The sequence below is a fragment of the Chiloscyllium plagiosum genome, chromosome 5 (assembly GCF_004010195.1).
Source record: "Chiloscyllium plagiosum isolate BGI_BamShark_2017 chromosome 5, ASM401019v2, whole genome shotgun sequence".
Taxonomy (NCBI): Eukaryota; Metazoa; Chordata; class Chondrichthyes; order Orectolobiformes; family Hemiscylliidae; genus Chiloscyllium; species Chiloscyllium plagiosum.
Window position 1 is genome coordinate 69,291,802 of NC_057714.1, and position 18,603 is coordinate 69,310,404.

Consider the following 18,603-nt stretch of genomic DNA (forward strand, 5'->3'; position numbering starts at 1 on the left):
AGTCTTTCAAGTAGTGAAATAATCGATACTGGGGAATTCAATCTCACATTCAGGAGTCCAGATACCGGAGGGCTGCAAACTGGGGAAAATTAGAGATAAAGAGGTCAAGGGCCCAAAAGATTTGCAAACAAGGATGAGAATTTTAAAATCACGGTGTTGCAATTACTGGGAGCCATGGTAGTTCATTAAGAACAAGGTGATAGGACACAGCTTGCTGCAAATTAATGACATAGGCAGCCAGAATGGATAAGAGGTGGGAGACTAACCGGAATTGTATTGAGTCCAGTGATAAAATAAAACACAAGTGAGGGTTTCTACAAATGACTGGCTGAGAGGAGTGAATTTGAGCAATGTTACGGAGGTTGAAATAGCCAATCTTAGTGATGGCACTGACTGGGTTAGACGGTCACCTCAAGATCACATATGACACCATGATTGTGATTAAACCATTGTCAGGGAGAGGGATAAAATTGACAGTTAGTGACTCAGGGTAGCATAGCGGGACTAAAACAAGCTGGGAGACATGTGAAGGTAGATACTTAGCGGTCATCTCAATGCTCTTGGGTAACTCCAAACAATGAAGCAATCATAAAGCAAAGGAATAACTTCAAGCATTCATTCTAATAGTAGGAACAGTAGTACAGTCAGCATCAGAATTAGACGAAAAGCTTTATATTCTTGGTTGGTGCAATGAAAAGCTAAGACAGACAACTATCATCTTGTATTTTTAGCTGATGTCAGTAGCAAATTCACAAATTGTAGATCATTAGAGTGGGTTTCTGTGAAAAAGTACTTATTTACATGACTCATAAATGAATGTGGTAGATTGTTAAACTATGTTTGAACTTTGACAGTGGTTCATCTTTAATCTATCTTACAGCATGTTAATCATTGCAAATTAAAATTCAGAGCACATTCAGCAGTGAAGTTGTTTTCTACAGAGTATTGCTGGATGCCTCGAAGTTGAGAGGGATCAAAAAATTGCAACTGTAGAGGAAATAGTTGTGTAATAAAACAAACATCATTTTTTTTTCAAAATGAACTTTATGGATTATTATTGGCAGCTTGGTGTTGATGGTCTCCAGTCTGAGCCTGTCACGACAACATGGAGAATTTGTTTACACTTACACTTGAGGTACTTGAGATACAGAGCTGTTTCTAGTATCTAATCATTCCTTACATCCTGCCCAGCATATTAGTTTCATTGGATTTGCATTGGTGTCAAATCTACGATTCTAGAAAAAAAAAGTCTTCTATTTTGTTACAGGACATTATATAGTGGTAGGTCTGTAGAAATACATTGGTGGCTGGATGGAAATTCAGGTTTGGGGCACAGAGTAGGCAAACTATTGTGTACATAGCTACCTTTATACACTCCAACAGTTTTCCTTCTCTTTGAATTTACAACTTAATTTAATTATGAAGATGGCATGGCAGCTTAATTATGGTTTTCTGAGTATGTTGTGGAATGAGATCCACTAACAGCACCAACCAATACAACAGCAATTACAATTGTTCTATACACTAAACTGGTTAGGTTTTAAGGTTCAAAGAAAGGAAAGGTACTTGGGAAGCAATATTGTTCTTACTCTAAACATTATGTAATTAAAGATTGGTAGGTTGCAGGTAGGTGTGGATAGTCTGCAAGCACTAAGCAACAACAGAAGATCCTTTGCCTTGTATTTAATAGCATGGTAATTTGGAATCCAATTTTGTTTTATTGTTCACTGTGTTTAATGTTTATTTATTAGTTACATGTGCTAATACATACTTCAAAAATAAGCTAAGCTGGTCAATATAGTGAGATTTATTCATAAACTATCATTGAAATACATATATGTTGCTACCAGACATACTTATCATAAATTGATTTTCTTTGTGTTTGTGCTTATTTGCGAAGTTACTGACACCTTACGATGATCAGGATAATCGCATTTTGTCTTTGTTAAAATGACAAAGTAGAACGTTCAAATTTTCAAAGAATAAGTGGCAAAGTTTTAACATAGTGATGAAACTAATAAATAGTATATTAGAATCAGAATGTGTGTCATTCAACTCAAGTCTTTGACGAGGAAGAAAATCCTGTTTGGTACTTGCGTTGGCACTTTGGTTGGTATAATTAAGAGGATGAATATCAGCACCCAAATCATTCAGGCATCTCTCCACTGAGCAAGTCGCATTGTCATTGCAATGTTTTTTTTTCAAAAAAAGAAAGATTTTATTCTGTTGATTAAATTAAATTGAATGCTATGAAAATCTTACGGAAAGTTTAAGTCACTCTCACATATTTGTAGTAATGAAGTGCTTTCATCTGAGGATCAGTGGCTTAGTGGCTTGATACCCATTGACCTTCCTGAAGATTATTTACTGTGGTAACCTAACAACAGTACATAGCAAAATCCGAACTTCATCAAAGGATATTTACATCAATAAAACAGGTTTGTTTCTGGAGATTTTTTTTTAAAAACAGTGGAAAGTCAATGACCATGTGCAACACTCCCACAGAGTCTTTCACGTTGCATTGAAATCTAGTAGTTGATAAATAGCTTGGTAGGAAGTGAACTGTAGCTGCTGCTGAGGTTGCAGTCATAATTTTCACAATTTTACTTAATAAGAATGTTAGAAATGGAAAAGAACTGAAGTTTTCCACTTGAAATCCAGTAAAACTATTGAAACCCTGTCCTTCATTCTGTAAGAAGACGCCGTGAACAAAGGAGTTAGTAGATCATCTGTGTGCAGACGTTTGTTAGCACCATAACTGCGTTCTGAGAGAAGCAAATGACTCGCTCTCTGATGTTATTCTTATATCTTTCCTAGAAAATCTCCATGTCCAGCTGCAATTTTAAAAAGTGTGGCAAATTTTGCAGATGCAAATTTCAGTCTTTGCATTCACTTGGTATGCTTGCTTGCAACTGAACCTGACAAAACTTGAAAATTTATATTTGTAAGAAAAACTTACTTTAAAAGTGCATTTCAAGTGTTCTTCGTGACTGAAGCTTACTGCATAGGAAGAAGAAAGACTAGCGAAAAGAAAATGGATATTTCTTGGTCACACTCTGAATGGAGTAGCAGCTGGCAGGCCACTGAAGATGCACCTGGAGTGTAGAACATGCAAGTTTGAGGATATCTGGACTATCCCACTCAGGCACACCAGCTCAGTTGTTCAGTTAGAGTGAGTGTTGCAGAGACCAATAAGATTGGAGGAGTTTTATCCAGAATACAGTCACAACCCAGAGGGGAAAATTACAAGCTGGGGTAAGGGAAGGTCTGACTTTTAGGGAGCTATCTATCGGGGATTTCAGTGATGTTGAGATGGAGGTCCTGTAGAACATTAATCCTGCCCGCCAGGCACAAGATGCAGACTCCTTTAGGGATCTGAGCAATATGGTATGTGATGGGATGTATGACAGAATCAGCCAAGGTGTCCTATTAGGCCTTTCTCATGTTAGGCATATCTCGCTCCATCTTTTTGCTTTTCATGAAGTAGTGAGCTGAGTTCCTCACTAGGCAGCAGCAGTTAAGGGGGATTATTTCTTGTTAAAAACCCTGTTGATAGTCCGAAATGCATCATTACTATTCAACTTTCTATTTAACCAAACCCGCTGAACAAGCTAGATGTTGACATCTAAATCAGAGCGGGAGTTCCGAAGAATTCAAGTCACCACTTGCTCTGAAGAATCTCAATACTGGACACCAGGCACTACTATCGCCAGGCCCACTGCACGGGCACATGTACCACATGTCCATGGACATTGGTGTTCAAAATGTGCCAGCCTCAAACAACTCTCATGGCATATTCCCAGTCCACTTACAGGACATTTGTGCACTTCAGTGGAACACTTCAGTCTGCACTGTGCGCTCAGGGACACGCATCCAGCTCAATACTGTGCATTTCCCCAGACAGCCAAGACTACCCTGATCCACCTGGTACACAAAGACCAGATTGGCATCACCTACGGACAAATTTTTAGGAACAGCGCAGGGAGCTGCAGATTGACTATGCTCATTTGGGTGGAGGACAAGCTTTTAAAGATTACTCAGGCCCAAGGGATGTTGGTGAACTCTGGGATATAGGCGGCAGGGTGGCTCAGTGGTTAGCGCATCTGCCTTACAGTGCCAGGGACGGGGTTAGGGTGTTGGGTCTGAACTGAATGCTCTTCAGAGGGTTGGTGCGGTGGCTCAGCGGTTCACGCTACTGCCTCACAGCGTCAGGAACCCGGGTTCAATTCCAGCCTCTGACGACTGTCTGTGTGGAGTTTACACATTGTCCCTGTGTCTGTGTGGGTTCCTGTGGCTGCTCTGGTTTCCTCCCACAGTCCAAAGATATGCAAGTTAGGTGGATTAGCCATGGGAAGTGTAGAGGTACAGGGAAATGGTAGAGGGGTGGGTCTGGGTGGAATACTCTTCAGAGGGTCGCTCTGAATTTGTTGGGCCAAATGGCCTGTTTCCATACTATATGGATTCTATTTGCTTCCATATCTGCTGATACCATCCTCCACACAGACACACCAACTTGAACTTTGTCAGACAAAATAGTAAGATTCAGCACAGTGTACATGTTAACCTGTGGAGACGGCAGGGGTGCTGATGATAGTCACAATGCAGACCAAAGCAGAACAGTTCTGAAAGTTGTCCTGGAGAAAGCAGAGTGAAATAGAAATGTAGTAATAGGGGATTCAGCAGTTACAGGAATAAATGGAGTCCTTGGTTGTCACGAATGAGAATCTCAAATGCTGTACTGCCAGAGTAAGGATTGTTTCTATGCAGCTGGAAAGGAACCTGCAAAGAGAAGGGTTAAATCCAGTTGTCACAGTCCATGGTGGAACAAAAGCAAGTCAGTCTGCTGAAAGCGTGTGGGAGTTAGGTACTAAATTAAAAAGCAGGACCCCAAAGGTTTTCCCAAGCCACACAAAAGTTGGTGGATCGGGAGAATTAGCACATGGCTGAAGAGCTAGTGTGAGAAAGAGGAGTTTCTTTCTGTTGTACATTGGCACCAGTTCTGGGTTAGGATAGAGCAGTAATAGGATATGGTCCACCTGAACCAACATAGTGTCCACTTTCGAGTAGAAAGAGCAAATAAGGTGCAAGGCCTCTAAAGGATTGAGAAATTGAGGGGCGGCACAGATGGCTCAGTGGTTAGCACTGCTGCCTCTCAGCGCCAGGGTCCCAGGTTCGATTCCAGCCTCAGCTGACTGTCTGTGTGGAGTTTGTACATTCTCCCAGTGTCTGCGTGGATTTCCTCCGGGTGCTCTGGGTTTCCTCCCACGGTTGAAAGATGTGCAGGTCAGCTGAATTGGCCTTGTTATATTACCCATAGTGTTAGGTACATTAGTCAGAGGGAAATGGGTCTGGGCGGGTTACTCTTCGGAGGGTCAGTGTGGACTTGTTGGGCCGAAGGGCCTGTTTCCACACTGTAGGGAATCTAACCTACTCTACAATAAATCTAAGTAAGCTAAATATAGAGAAACAAATAGTTATAAAACAGGAGTGTAAAAACTCTCAGACATGAAATGAGGAATAATTTGATTAAAAATTAATTGAAAAGTCTGTGCATCAATACACACAATATCTATAATAAACAAGGGGAGCTGAAAGCACCAGCTGAAGATTGTTGAGAGATGGTGAAAAATCAGCATTGTGTATTAAAGCATTCCAAGATACCAAATACTCAGAAAAGGCAGAGAAGGTAAATGTGTAAGTACAGTAACTATACTTTTTCTCCTTCCATTATAGAATATCTATCAACAAGACTAAAATAGAACTCCTGTGGATACAGGTAAAAGTTAGTAAAGAATCACTAAGAGGTGCAGGCTATAAACCACCTTACAGTCAAAGGGAAGGAGAAGAAATGTGTAGATAAATGTCAGTAGCCCTGATATTGGATGAACAGAAAAATTTTGTAAAAGGGGGTAAGGGAATTGAAATGAACAATGGATACAGGATTCCTACCTAATCGAATATGTTAAAAGCCTGACAAGGCAAGATTGGCTATTAAATGAAAGAGCAGCCAGACAGGTGAGACAAAAGCAAACAGACTGGCAGCAGACCTGAGCGGCAGTGAGGTTAACAACTGTAGGGAGATTGGAGAGGTCCCATACACAGACGGACTGGTGAAGGATCTGTGTGGGACTCAAGCGTGACAGCCGTGAAATAGGGTGCAGAAAGCTACGACACATATTCCTTGAATATTCATGAATGTTTAACATTTTATAAAGTCAGAAACGCAAGTAATAGAGATATGTTAGTTCGGCTAATGAAGGATGGGATTGGAACAAAAGGGAAAAATGATCTTGTCTCAGAAATTCAACATGTAAAATCAATGTGGATGGGCTTAAGAAATAGCAGAGAAGTAGTTTATAGATCCCTGATAGTAGCTACAATGTGGGACATATTCTATGAATCATTTTCCACATTTCTCATAACTTGCAAAAAAAATGTGTAGGTGATTTTAATTTTCTTACACATTGAAAGAATCAGAGTGGCAGAAATAGCTCAGAATTTATTCAGGATTGTTCATCTTACCCCAGTTCCAACCTACCAGCTCAGCACCATCCTCATGGCCTGTCCCACCTGCCAATCTTCCTTCCTACCTATTCTCTTCACCCTCCTCTCCGACCTATCACTTTCATCCCCACCTCCATCCACCTATTGTACTCTTGGCTACCTTCTCCTCAGCCCCACCCCTCTCCCGGATGCTCCCAGCCTCATTCCTGATGAAGGGCTTTTGCCCAAAACGTCGATTTTCCTGCTCCTTGGATGCTGCCTGACCTGCTGTGCTTTTCCAGCACCACTCTAATCTGGACTCTTAGAACAATGTGCTCGACTAGGGATGCATTACTTTAGACGTAGTGAGATACGATAGAATTAATGAATGATCGGAGAGGAAAGCATCCTCTAGGCAAGACTGATCATAACATGATGAGATTTCATAGTAGTTTCAGAATGAGAAATCCAGACCCATAACAAGTGTCTTAAACACAAGCCAAGTTCAAATGTATGAAGACAAGTATTAGCTAAAGTAATTGAGTGAATCAATTTAAAAGGTTGATTGGTGGAGAATAAGTGACTTAACAAAGTTGCATTTCAGAGAGGAAAAGACTTTATGCAAAGGACGTACTATTCAGAACTACTGAAAGATTGAAAGAACAAGTTTCAGATGTTGTCTGGGCATGTACATAATCCTTCAGCACTGTTGTGTCATCACAATTTTGTGCTCATAGAGTCAGAGATGTACAGCACGGAAACAGATCCTTCGGTCCAACTCATCCATGCCAACCAGATACCCTAACCTAATCTAGTCCCATTTGCCAGCTCACGCCCTAGACTGGAACCTGACAACTCAGAGGTGAGAATGTACCAGCTAAGCCTCAACTAACATTTGAGATTTAGTTCAGCAATTTCATTTGTTGAAAATTAAACTGACTATTGCAAATCAAACTGGCGAATCCCTTCCAAATTTGCCTGTCATTTACTTGGAGTCGTTTAAGCAATGAAAATCACATTTCATAAATACAATATCTCAGTGTGGAAGGCTGTGGATGCTCCATTGTCAACTACATTCAAGGCTGGATAGACAAAAGAGGATCGCAGAGCAGACAGGAAGGTGGAGTTGAAGCTCAAGATCAGCAGTGACCATACTGAACTGTGGAGCTCAGTGAGCATTATGGAAGACTCCTGCTCCTGTTTCTGGTGTTGCTCTTCATTGGCAGAAATGCTGTACTTCAAAAGAAATGTCAAATCAAGCTCCAATCTTTTCTCTCAGGGAGCGTAAATGGTTTAGAGAAGCAGCAGTGTTCTCCCCATCTTCTCAATCTTCAATCAATATAACGAAGGAAGATTATCTGGCCATTTATGCCACTCCTGTTTGAAAAAAAATGCTGTGCGTAACTTGGCTGTTACATCATAGAACCTAATGTTCAAAGTACTGACTGTAAAGCACTTCAGAGCTTCACATGGTTAATCAAAACTTGTCTTTTTATGTTTGACAGTTTTTTTTTTAAAAAGTCATCTTTTTTTCCAAAAGTTCAACAAGACCAAGAATTTGTTCTAATATCTGCAGAAGAGTGCAAATAATCATGGAAAAGAAACATATTTGCGAGAAAAAATACACTGTCGGGAATGTGAAAGGTAGGAAAAGGACAAGTGAGGTCCAATGCAAGAGATTAAGCTGCAGAAATTATTTTTCCAAAGGTATACATAGAACAAAAAGACCCAACATTCAAAATAACTTTCATCTTCAGCTCAAATAATGTTAAAGCTACATTTCTGAACATATTCAGCAATGAAATTGGGAAATCTTGAAGTTGCATTTCAAGCCCTGAAATGTGATGGTATCTATTGCCACCTGCTGTTTAATTTAGGGATATACATCTAAATATACATTTGGCACATGGCCAACAACAGAAGAAACTATGATTAAAAAGATGCATTTGCTTAAAATATTTTGAAGGCACACGTTAAATTTTACAAATCCAGCCAATCATGTTGGTTCTGAACCCTCAAAACATTAATCAATAATTTTTCTATTTTCTGCTATTGCATCAATTAATTCCTGACTGGTATGCCTCATCAAAAATGTTACCACAATGATTAAAGTTAACACTGAAATTCAATGCAGCGTATAAAAAACACCAAGTAATTTACAAGAGATCTGATAATAGCAAACATTGTGTGGAGTTTGCACTTTCTCTGCGTCTGCATGGGTTTCCTCTGGGTGGTCCAGTTTCCTCCGGGTGCTCCAGTTTCCTCCCACAGTCCAAAGACGAGTATGTTGGATGGATTGGTCATGGGAAAGGCAGGGTTAAAGTGATAGTGTGCGCGCAATGTTCTTCAGAGGATCAGTGTGGACACAATGGACTGAACAGCCTGCTTCCACACTGCAGGGATTCTAACAAGACAATCATGTGCTGTAACAATGAGGCGTGCTGTGGATTTACCTTTACTAACTTGGAGAAAGGAATTGAATTAGCCAGCTCGAGAGCAGGATCATTCACTTCCTGAATTTGTTTTAGTCTGTTGGAGATATTTTAATTCCGATCACATTTCTTAATAAACCAATTCAAGTTTGTTTTTGTACATATAGCCTGCTTTTACATCGTCCACCTGTGCTGCTTTTAATCTTTAGGTGCACTGAATGATTTCGCCTTGAGTTGGGTGTGAATGACATAACAGTGCTGTGTACACGTGTAGGTGTGTGTGCTGGCGTTTGAGAATGTGTAGGGTGACATTTGTGTCTTGAACAGCTTGCCCACACATGTCAACCTACTGCCAATACATCAAGCTAATCAAACACTCACTACGTAGTCAATGTGCTTAATGACTTATGAAATGTGACAGTAGTTTACATTACTTGGAATCCAATACATCAAATGAGCAACTGCAACATCTCTGCTCCGCTCAGATTTATATGGAGATTGTTGGAAGCCTATCACCTCAGCCCTACTAGGTCAGCTCAGGGTAGATATCTTTTTGGTGTTCAGAGAATTCATTACACACACTGCAGCAGGTAGAATTTGAACCTGAGCCTCCTGGTTCCGAGGAAGAGATACTACCACCACACTACAATAGCCCACAAGGGACTAACCTGGGGCCAACCAACATCAGCTGCTTTACCAATTCCCTTAGACTCACAAAGGATAGGGAAATTACATTTACAGCTGCAATAACACTGCAAATTAACACAGGTTCCATTGAAGTGTCATTTCGGATTTAAAATGTTAACGCGGTTCCTCTTTCCACAGGCAGTGCCCGGTGTGGAGTTTCACCAGCATTTTGATTTTTTTCAGATTTCTAGCATGCAGAGTACTTTGCTTTTACTTCAAAGTGAACGTTTTTGTTGTGTACAATAAGTAGGTTTCAGAAAATGTGTCCAAGTAGGATACGGTCACAGAAAAGCGAAAGACCAAAGGACTGCCCACACAGAGATAAATGAGTTTGAACAATCTTCATTCAGATGCTTGCAGAGTTTATCTCAGAGAAATCACATCAAACAGTTCGGCATGCAGACATTTATGCCAATGCAACTCTCAGAATTTTCAAGTATCACAGTATTGACAGCCTTAGTTGACTAAACTCTGCTTACAGCTAACAGAAATTCACCAACACAGTCGGGAGATATCACACTGAATATTGAAGGCATAGTGTAACAACTCTCCAACATAGGGAGGGTCAAATAATGGAAAACTAAATGCAGTTTATAAACAAGTATGTTCCCTCCTGGGTAGAAGGGTTTATAAGTGCTTAAATGTTGTTAAAAACGTGGGCAGCGTAAAACAGAAGGTTAAATAAAAGCCAGTAGAAAATTTAGCTCAGCTCCATAATGACAGATTCTCAACAAAAATCAGAATCTCCAGACGTTAATAATGATGGAGCAAAAATTATACCAAAGAATTGGAATACTCTGACTGTCATAGTTTGGCTGAGGTGTGTTCCCACTACTTTCAAAACTGAAGGAAATTCTGAATCAGAATGGAAATTTCGAGAAATGGCATTAGAAGCTGCAACTGAACAGTCTACATCATTGTAGAGGAATGGGGACATGCAGTTAAATGGAGTTAGAAATGCATCAAGCATTGCTCAATCATCAGTCCTATCTTTACTGATCCAATTGGCACCCCATCTCCAATATCTCAAATTAGCAAACCCCTACAAAGCTTCCCCACTTTGTAATCTCTTCCAACTCCTTTCAGAATTCCATGTTCACCCAATTCTGGCCACTTGTGCAGCTTTACTTCCATCACACCATCAGGCAGCACCTGGGCTGTCAGCCATTGTTGTCTTACGCTCTTCGAGTCCCGACTTCACCCTTTCAGACTTTGTAGCTAGTCCCTCCATAAAACCACATTCTGACTGAGGTTAAGTGATCTCTCGTAATGTCAAGCATCTTGACACTTGTTCAGCAAAGGTACTAGAAAATTAATGTTAGCACCTCACTACTTTACTCAAGCACATCAAAATGTTTTTATTCAGTTTGCAACCCAATAAGCCCTTATCTGTAACTGTTGATTTTCAGCCCTCTCACGTATACAATTCTGATGGAGAATACACAAAAAGAATAGTCTCTCTTTCCAGACACGCCAGTGCATGATGAACTTCCACTTTTTTAATCTAGCAATTAAGCTTGGACAACACCTGTACTATTAAACAATTTAATAGGCTTAGTAAATGACCAGTCTCAGGTACATTTTCGCTTACAATGTAAATTCCAGTGAGATTACCTGTTTTCAAATGTGGTAGAGAGTGAACACCAGGCCAAGTTTCCTCTGTTGGAGTGCCCAAAACCTGCAATTAAATGACAAAGTTGTAATTCACCTATAATTACATTGTTTACATTGGATAACATTGGTAGTGGCATGTACTTAACTTGCATGCAAATGTATTTGATTTCCAGTGCAGCTGTAAATGATCTTTCCAGCGACTAATTTTCACAATAGCATGTGTATTATTTTACACTGGTACAGGGAGGCAAACTGAGCAAGAAAGGGAGACTAGAATATGGAGGATGGGGCAGGTGAGCTGGAGAAACGGGAATGGAATTGAATTTATTGTCACGTGTACCGAGGCAGAGTGAAAAGCTTTGCCTGGTGAACAATACAGGCAGATCACGTAGTTAAGTAGCAGAGATAGTAAATAATAGGTAAACAGCAGCATAATAAAAACATGGGTACACTGTACAGACAAATGTTAAGAGTTCGGGAGTCCATTCAGTATTCTAACAACAGTAGGGTAAAAACTGTTACAAACTGTTACAAAACTGTCTGGTGCGTGTGTTCAGGCTTCTGTACCTTCTCCCTGATGGTAGAGGTTGTAGAAAAACGTTGCTAGGGATGGATTTTTGAGAAGTAGTGAGAAGGTTAGGAAGAGGTGTGAGAGGAGGTGTAGGAGGGGCAGGGAGACGGTTGTTAAAAATGTAACAGAAGAGAAAAGGCAAGGGAATGTGTGTGGGGGGGGGGGGTGGTCTGGTAAAGTAGCGGAGTGGGGGGAACAGGATGATGGTGCAAGAAGAATGCTTATGAATGAAGAGCAGCAGCATCAGGCCTGCTCCAGTCCACAAGATCACAGCTAATCGGTTTCTATTCTGAATTCCACATTCTCTACACTTGATAACCTCAGATTCTCATGTCTAATACAAATCCACCCACCTCCACCTTGAAAATATTAATTAACCCTACTCCTTATTGTGTGAGCCAGAGTTCCAACTTTGCACAACCCTCCACCACAACTTCTCACATCACTGTCCAAAATGATACATCATAATTGAAAAGGGTCCACTAGTTCTAGACTAACACACAAGAATAAACACCTTTTCCACATCCACCCTGTCAAGACCATTCAGGATAATTTAAACTTCAAATTAAATCACTGTTCACTCTTTTACACTAGTGAAAACAAGCTCAGCCTATTCAATCTTCCCTCATAAGACAACCCACTCATCGTAGGTATCAAACTACTCAAACTGCACTGCCTCCAATGCATTTACATCTCTCCTTAAATGAGGAGAGCAAAACTGCACACAGTCATCGAGATGTGGCCTTTTTGATGGCTAAACTGGGTGGGTGGAGCTGATCTGGCCAGGAGTCCCAGCCTATGGCTGGGGTTGGCCTGCATCCTGGGCCTGGGCAATAGCGACACAGCCTAAGTCACAGGATTACCTGGGAGGAACATTCCTGGGGAGAGGAAAGAAACTGTTGGTGGGAGCAGAGTAATGGAAAAAGAAGGAGTGTCTGAGGACAGAGGCATAGAGCATCAGGTAAATCTAATGCGGGATGACACAAGGGTTCTGCGTGATTTCCAACTTCCCTGGACAGCAACTTGATTGAGTGCCCCACCCTGGGCAAACCGGACCTCAATTTAGTTCCTTATTTAGTCACCCTGGAGAGACCGGCCAAACTAAAATCATACAAATTCTGGAAATACACTGCAGCCTCTGGAACAGGAGAATCAGGTTTTGTGTTTCAGGCCGATGAGCTTCAGTCAGAACTGAAAATGTTAGCAATTTAACAGTTTTGACTTAGTGCAGGAAAGATAGTGGATAAGGAGTGGAAAAAAGCCATGTGGACTGTATGTGCTAGACAGGACCGATTCACAATAAAAGATGGTGGTAAGGTTAACAAGTGCGTGGTAAGGTGAGAAATAAAAAAAACTGTCGCAGAGCAAAGTGAAAGGCAAAATCATTACCAGCAGTGCTGTCCTAAAAGATAGGGGCACAGGTTATGGTCTGAAATTTTTAACTCAATGTTGTGCTGAGTAAACACTAAAATATGAGGGACTGTCCTCCCCACTTCCACTGAGCTTCACTGGAACAGCACCTGATGTCAAGAAGCAAATACTAAATATAAAATACAATACATGACTACTTAAAATGGAAGGTGTGTTTAGGGTCTTGGGAGTGGGAAGGGAGATGAAAGGACAGTTATCGCATCGCTGTCAAAGAGGCTGACGGATTTGGAAGTGGCACCAATTGATTTTTTTTTAAAAGCAGGTTCTCAGCGGATAGCACTAATGAGCTAGAGACACAAGATTGTGGATTCAAATCTGATTCCCAGGTCAAGTTCAGGACACTTTAGGGTAGTACTGATCTAATACAGCATTTCCAAAGACACCAGCCTTCAAAAGGTAATGTTAAATTATCTGTCCTCTTGGGTGGACATTGAAGATCCCACAGCACATTTCAAATAAGAGCAGAAGACTTGTCTTTGCGGCCTCACTGATCTTTATTCTCTTATGCAATACAGAATTGAGTAGTTTTCACGTACTGTGAGAAGTTCTGGTCTCCTTATCGGAAGATGGATGTTCTGACTATAGAGGGAGCAGAACCAAGGTTTACCAGACTGACCCCTGGGATGACACACATTAAGAGAGACTGAATTGGTTAGGACTATATTCAATGGAGCTTTCAAAGATTGAGGGAGGATCATTTAGAAACCTGTAAAATTCTTAACAGGACTACACAGGGTAAACACAGGAAAAACGTTCCTGATGACCAGGAGTCCTGAACCAGAGATCACATTTTAAGGATGTGTGCTCAGTCATTTAAGACTGAGGCGAGGAGAAATCTCTTCATCCAGGACATGGTGATCCTGTGGAACTCACTTCTGCAGAAAACAGTTGAGGCCAAAACACAATGTTTTCAAGAAGAAATTACATGTAACTTTTAGGGTTAAAGGGATCAGAGGGTGTGGGGATAAAACAGGAACAGGGGACAGTTTGGTGAAGCAGGCACCAAGTGTGAATAGCCTACTCCTGCTCCTATTTTATAGGTTTCTATAAATACAGGTGATCTAATCATCTGTTTTCATTGCTAGAGCTCACAGTGTGCAGATTTGGCTACTGTGCTTCCTACATTACAACAGTATCGACACTTGAAAAATCTTACAATTCATTGGCTGTTAAATACTTCAAGGTGTCTGGTGAGTTTTTTTTTACAAACAAGTGCAAGTGTAACAAAATGTGAGGAGAGGTAGGCAATTAATCAAGGTGACAAATTATACTCATTAGAAACAAAACAAAACCTGCAACAGAGACAGAGATTTATGCTTTATATTATTCTAAACCTTTTACTCAAGTAGAAGTGAAAACCACTGAGGTACACAGACAAGTTAGTAGAGAGGGCAGGTAGGGTGGCAGACGAAGTTCAATGCAGAGAAATATGAGGTGATGCACTTTTTTCAGAAGAACACTGAAACACAATGTAAAATAGAGGATACAATTCTAAAAGAGTTTCAGAAGCAGAAGGATCTGAGTGTTTATGTGCACAGCTTATTGAAAGTGATAGGTTAGGTTGAGAAAGCAGTAAATAATAAAATATGCAATGTTCTTGGCGTAGGTGACAAGACACTTGTTGACCCACAGCTAGAGTATTGTGTACAGTTGTAGGAATGATGAGAATGGGTAGGAGAGAGTGCAGAAGCAATTCACTTGAATGGTTAAACGAGGATGACAGATTGAAGTTAGAAAGGTTTTCCATGGAGTTTTCCAAATCATGGAGGCAGGACAAATAGATAGGGTGAAGCTGCTTATGTTTGTAAAAGGAACAAGAACAAGACAGCATGGATTTAAAGTGATGTGCAAACAAAGCAAGGGTGGCGAGTGGGGATAAACTAAAAACTTTTCATGTAATAAATAATTTAAGAATGAAACACAATGCCTAGAAATACAGTGAACGCAGGTTTGATTAAGTCATTCAAGATTGATTTGTTTTTTTGTTAGATATGGTTTTCAGGAATATGGGAAAAGATAGTAGATTAGCACTAGATGATACAGCCAGTGCAGATAAATGGGCTGAATAGTTTTCTTCTGCACTGTAACAAGTCTGCGATTCTATAAGCATACGGAGATGTTATTACTGGTATCAGCTCATATTGAACTAATACAAAATTGAAAATAGCTATTTTCAACCAACTATGCAATTTTTTTTGATTAAGTGGTTAAATATTAGTATTCAACTACATTTTTGTTTGATCTTTAAATGAACTTATCTAATCTCTAGTTGCAGGGTGATTTTGTGAAAATGACTCAATCAATTTCGATCCACATGCAGAGTAGTTAACTCATCCACAGAGGGAGCCATTGCACCATATACCAAACACCGTCCTCTAATTTACCATCCCTCCCAGCCCGCACTTGAAAACACTTGGAATTTCTACATTAATAGACACTAGAATATCAACATCAGCCAGTGGCAAGCTTAAAAGAATAGCCAAATGTGGAAAATACAAACATACTTAACATGTAACATTTTACTTGTCACCATGAGGCAACACAATAAGAGGCAGAGAGGAGCTGCAGGAAGATAGTTACACTGCAGGCTCAGTCAGGTGGATCAGGGACCACCAGGAGAGGTATGCAGATAGTGCAAGAGTCTCCGGTGGCTATCCCCCTTTCAAATGAATATACCATTTGGGATCCTACTGGGGGGTAGCAGGGATAGTCCCTCAGGAGAAAATAGCAGCAGCAGCCTGGTCTTTTGGCATTATGGCTCCACTTTAAAGCAGGCTATAGCAAAATCCAAGCAAGCAATCGATAGGGAATTCGCTCATCAGGGACACAGACAGGCATTTCTGTGGCCATGATCGAGACCTCAGCATGGTGCGTTGTCTCCAGGTAGTCAGTGAGAAATTGAGAAGCAAATATAGGGACACGGCGGATAGCTATAACAATAATAAAGTTGTAATCGTAGGGAATTTAAACTGTCCAAACAAACTGGGACTGCCACAGGGTTAAGGGCTCGGATAGGAGGAATTTATTTAATGTGTTCAAGAAAATTCTCTCTATCAATATGTAGATGTACTACTAGAGAAGGGAGAAATCCTGACCTTCCCTTTGGAAATAAGGCAGGGAAAGTTACTAAGGTATTAGTGGAGCACTTTGGGACCAGTGACCATAAATCCATTAGATTTTAGAACAGTTATGGAAAAGGTTAGGCCTGGTCAACTATTTAAAAGTTTAATTTGGGGTAAGGCCAATTTTGATGGTATTAGACAGGAAGTTTCAAATGTTGACTGGGGGTGGCTGTTCACATGTAAAGAACCATCTGGCAAGTGGGAAGCTTCCAAAAGCGAGATCCCAAGCGTTCAGGGCCAGTACATTCCTGTCAATGCGAAGGGCAAGGCTGGTAGGAGTAGGGAACACTGGATGACTGGAGATATTGAGGGCTCTGATCAAGAAAAAGAAAGCAGCATATGTCAGCTATAGATAGCTAGGATAAGTGAATCCATAAAAGTATAAAGGCAGTAGAGTATACTAAAAGGGAAATCAGGAGGGCAAAAAAGGGGATATGATATAGCTTTGGTAAAGAGAGTCAAGGAGAATCCAAAGAGATTCTACAAGCATATCAAGGACAAAAGTAACTGGGAGAGAATAGGGCCCCTTTAAAGATCTGTGTATGGAACCACAAAAGATGGGTGAGATACTAAATGAATATTCCACATCAGTATTTACTGTGGAGAAGGACATGGAAGCTAAGGAACCTGGAGAAATAAATAGTGATATCTTGAAAAATGTCCATTTTGCAGAAGAGGGGTTGCTGAAGATCCTAAAACACAAAGGTGGATAAATCCCCAGGATTTGATCAGGTGTTTCCCAAAGCTTTATTGAAAGTTAGGGAAGAGATTGCTAGGTCACTTGCTGAGATATTTGTATCCTTGACAGCCATGGGTGAGGTGCCAGAAAAATAGAGGTTGACTAACGTGATGCCATTGTTGAAGAAAAGCCGTAAGGAAAAGTCAGGGAACTATAGGCTGGTGAGCCCTCTATCAATGGTGAGTCTGGTCAGCATGGACGAGTTGGGCCAAAGGATCTGTTTCCATGCTGTGAGATTCTATTGTAAATATTCTATTTGTTTATCATAATTTATTGCCGCACTGACAACTTTCTTCATTTTATTCCCTTCCTGGATAGTTTCTATTTTTAATGTATATTTTATGTTTACTTAGTCTGTGCACAAGATGAAGCATCAGGGAGGAGAAATTTAAGCAACAATAAATATGGAGTTATGAAACCTGCAATCTGAAAAATGAACATTCACCACTGGGGGGAGCCAAGACTCACGCAGTCTTCGTAGGTAAAAACAATGACTGCAGATGCTGGAAACCAGATTCTGGATTAATGGTGCTGGAACAGCACAGCAGTTCAGGCAGCATCCGAGGAGCAGCAAAATCGACGTTTCGGGCAAAAGCCCTTCATCAGGAATAAAGGCAGAGAGCCTGAAGCGTGGAGAGATAAGCTAGAGGAGGGTGGGGGTGGAGGGGAAATGACAGTCTTCATGTCAAGGCTTGTGCTGAAGTAGGACTATGAAGACAGAGCCGTGTGGGGCAGGGTTGAAGTTGCTGGTAATTAGAGGGGGAGGCAGAGTGCAAAACCAAGAGATTGAGAGTGGTGAAAGGAAAAAGGAATGGAAAGTAATATAATGGAATTGTCAAGAATAAAAATGAAACCAAACAAAAATTAAAAGAAGAAGAATTTTTTTTGATTTAGAACAATTTTACACGAGGAGGGTTAGAGTAACACAAGGTAAATGATTTAAAGAAAGTTGACTATTACTCAGGTCTATGAACTAAGCCATTTGACAAAATAAATCAAAAATAAAGACGCAGGTTTAAAGAATCCTGACACAGTATGGCCATTATTTAAAACAAAATCAAATAAAACCAACAGGATATCTGGGGAAATTATTTAAACCAAGTCATATAGCATGGAAGCAGACCTTTCAGTCCAACTAGACCAGGCTGATCATGTTCCCAAACTAAACAAGTCCCACTTGCCTGCTCCTAGCCCATACCCTTCCAAACCTTTTCTATTCATGTACTTATCTAAATGTCTTTTACAATGTGGTAACTGTACCTGCATCCATCATGTTCTCTGGCAGTTCATTCCACACCCAAACCACTCTTTGTTTTAAAAATGTTTCCCTTCATGTCCTTTCCCCTCTCACTTTAAAAATATGTCCTGTAGTTTAGAACTCTCCCACCCTTGTGAAAAGACCCTTTGCTATTCACTTTATCTATTCCTCTCATGATTTTATAAACGTCTAAGGTCACCCTTCAACCTCCCACGCTCCAGTGTAAAAAATCCCAGCCTAGCCAGCCGTCACAATCAGCAACATCA

At 40.6% G+C, this 18,603-nt stretch overlaps 1 protein-coding gene across 5 annotated transcripts in view; it reads right to left on the minus strand.

Annotated features, from left to right (window-relative positions):
* cdk14 (cyclin-dependent kinase 14) overlaps positions 1-18,603 on the minus strand; it is a 659,453-nt gene that overhangs the window by 240,767 nt on the left and 400,083 nt on the right. For all 5 annotated transcript variants that reach the window (XM_043690284.1, XM_043690286.1, XM_043690285.1 and 2 more), the window contains one exon: positions 11,217-11,280. In XM_043690284.1, coding sequence (XP_043546219.1) covers positions 11,217-11,280 — 64 coding nt within the window. The remainder of the gene's footprint in view (positions 1-11,216; positions 11,281-18,603) is intronic.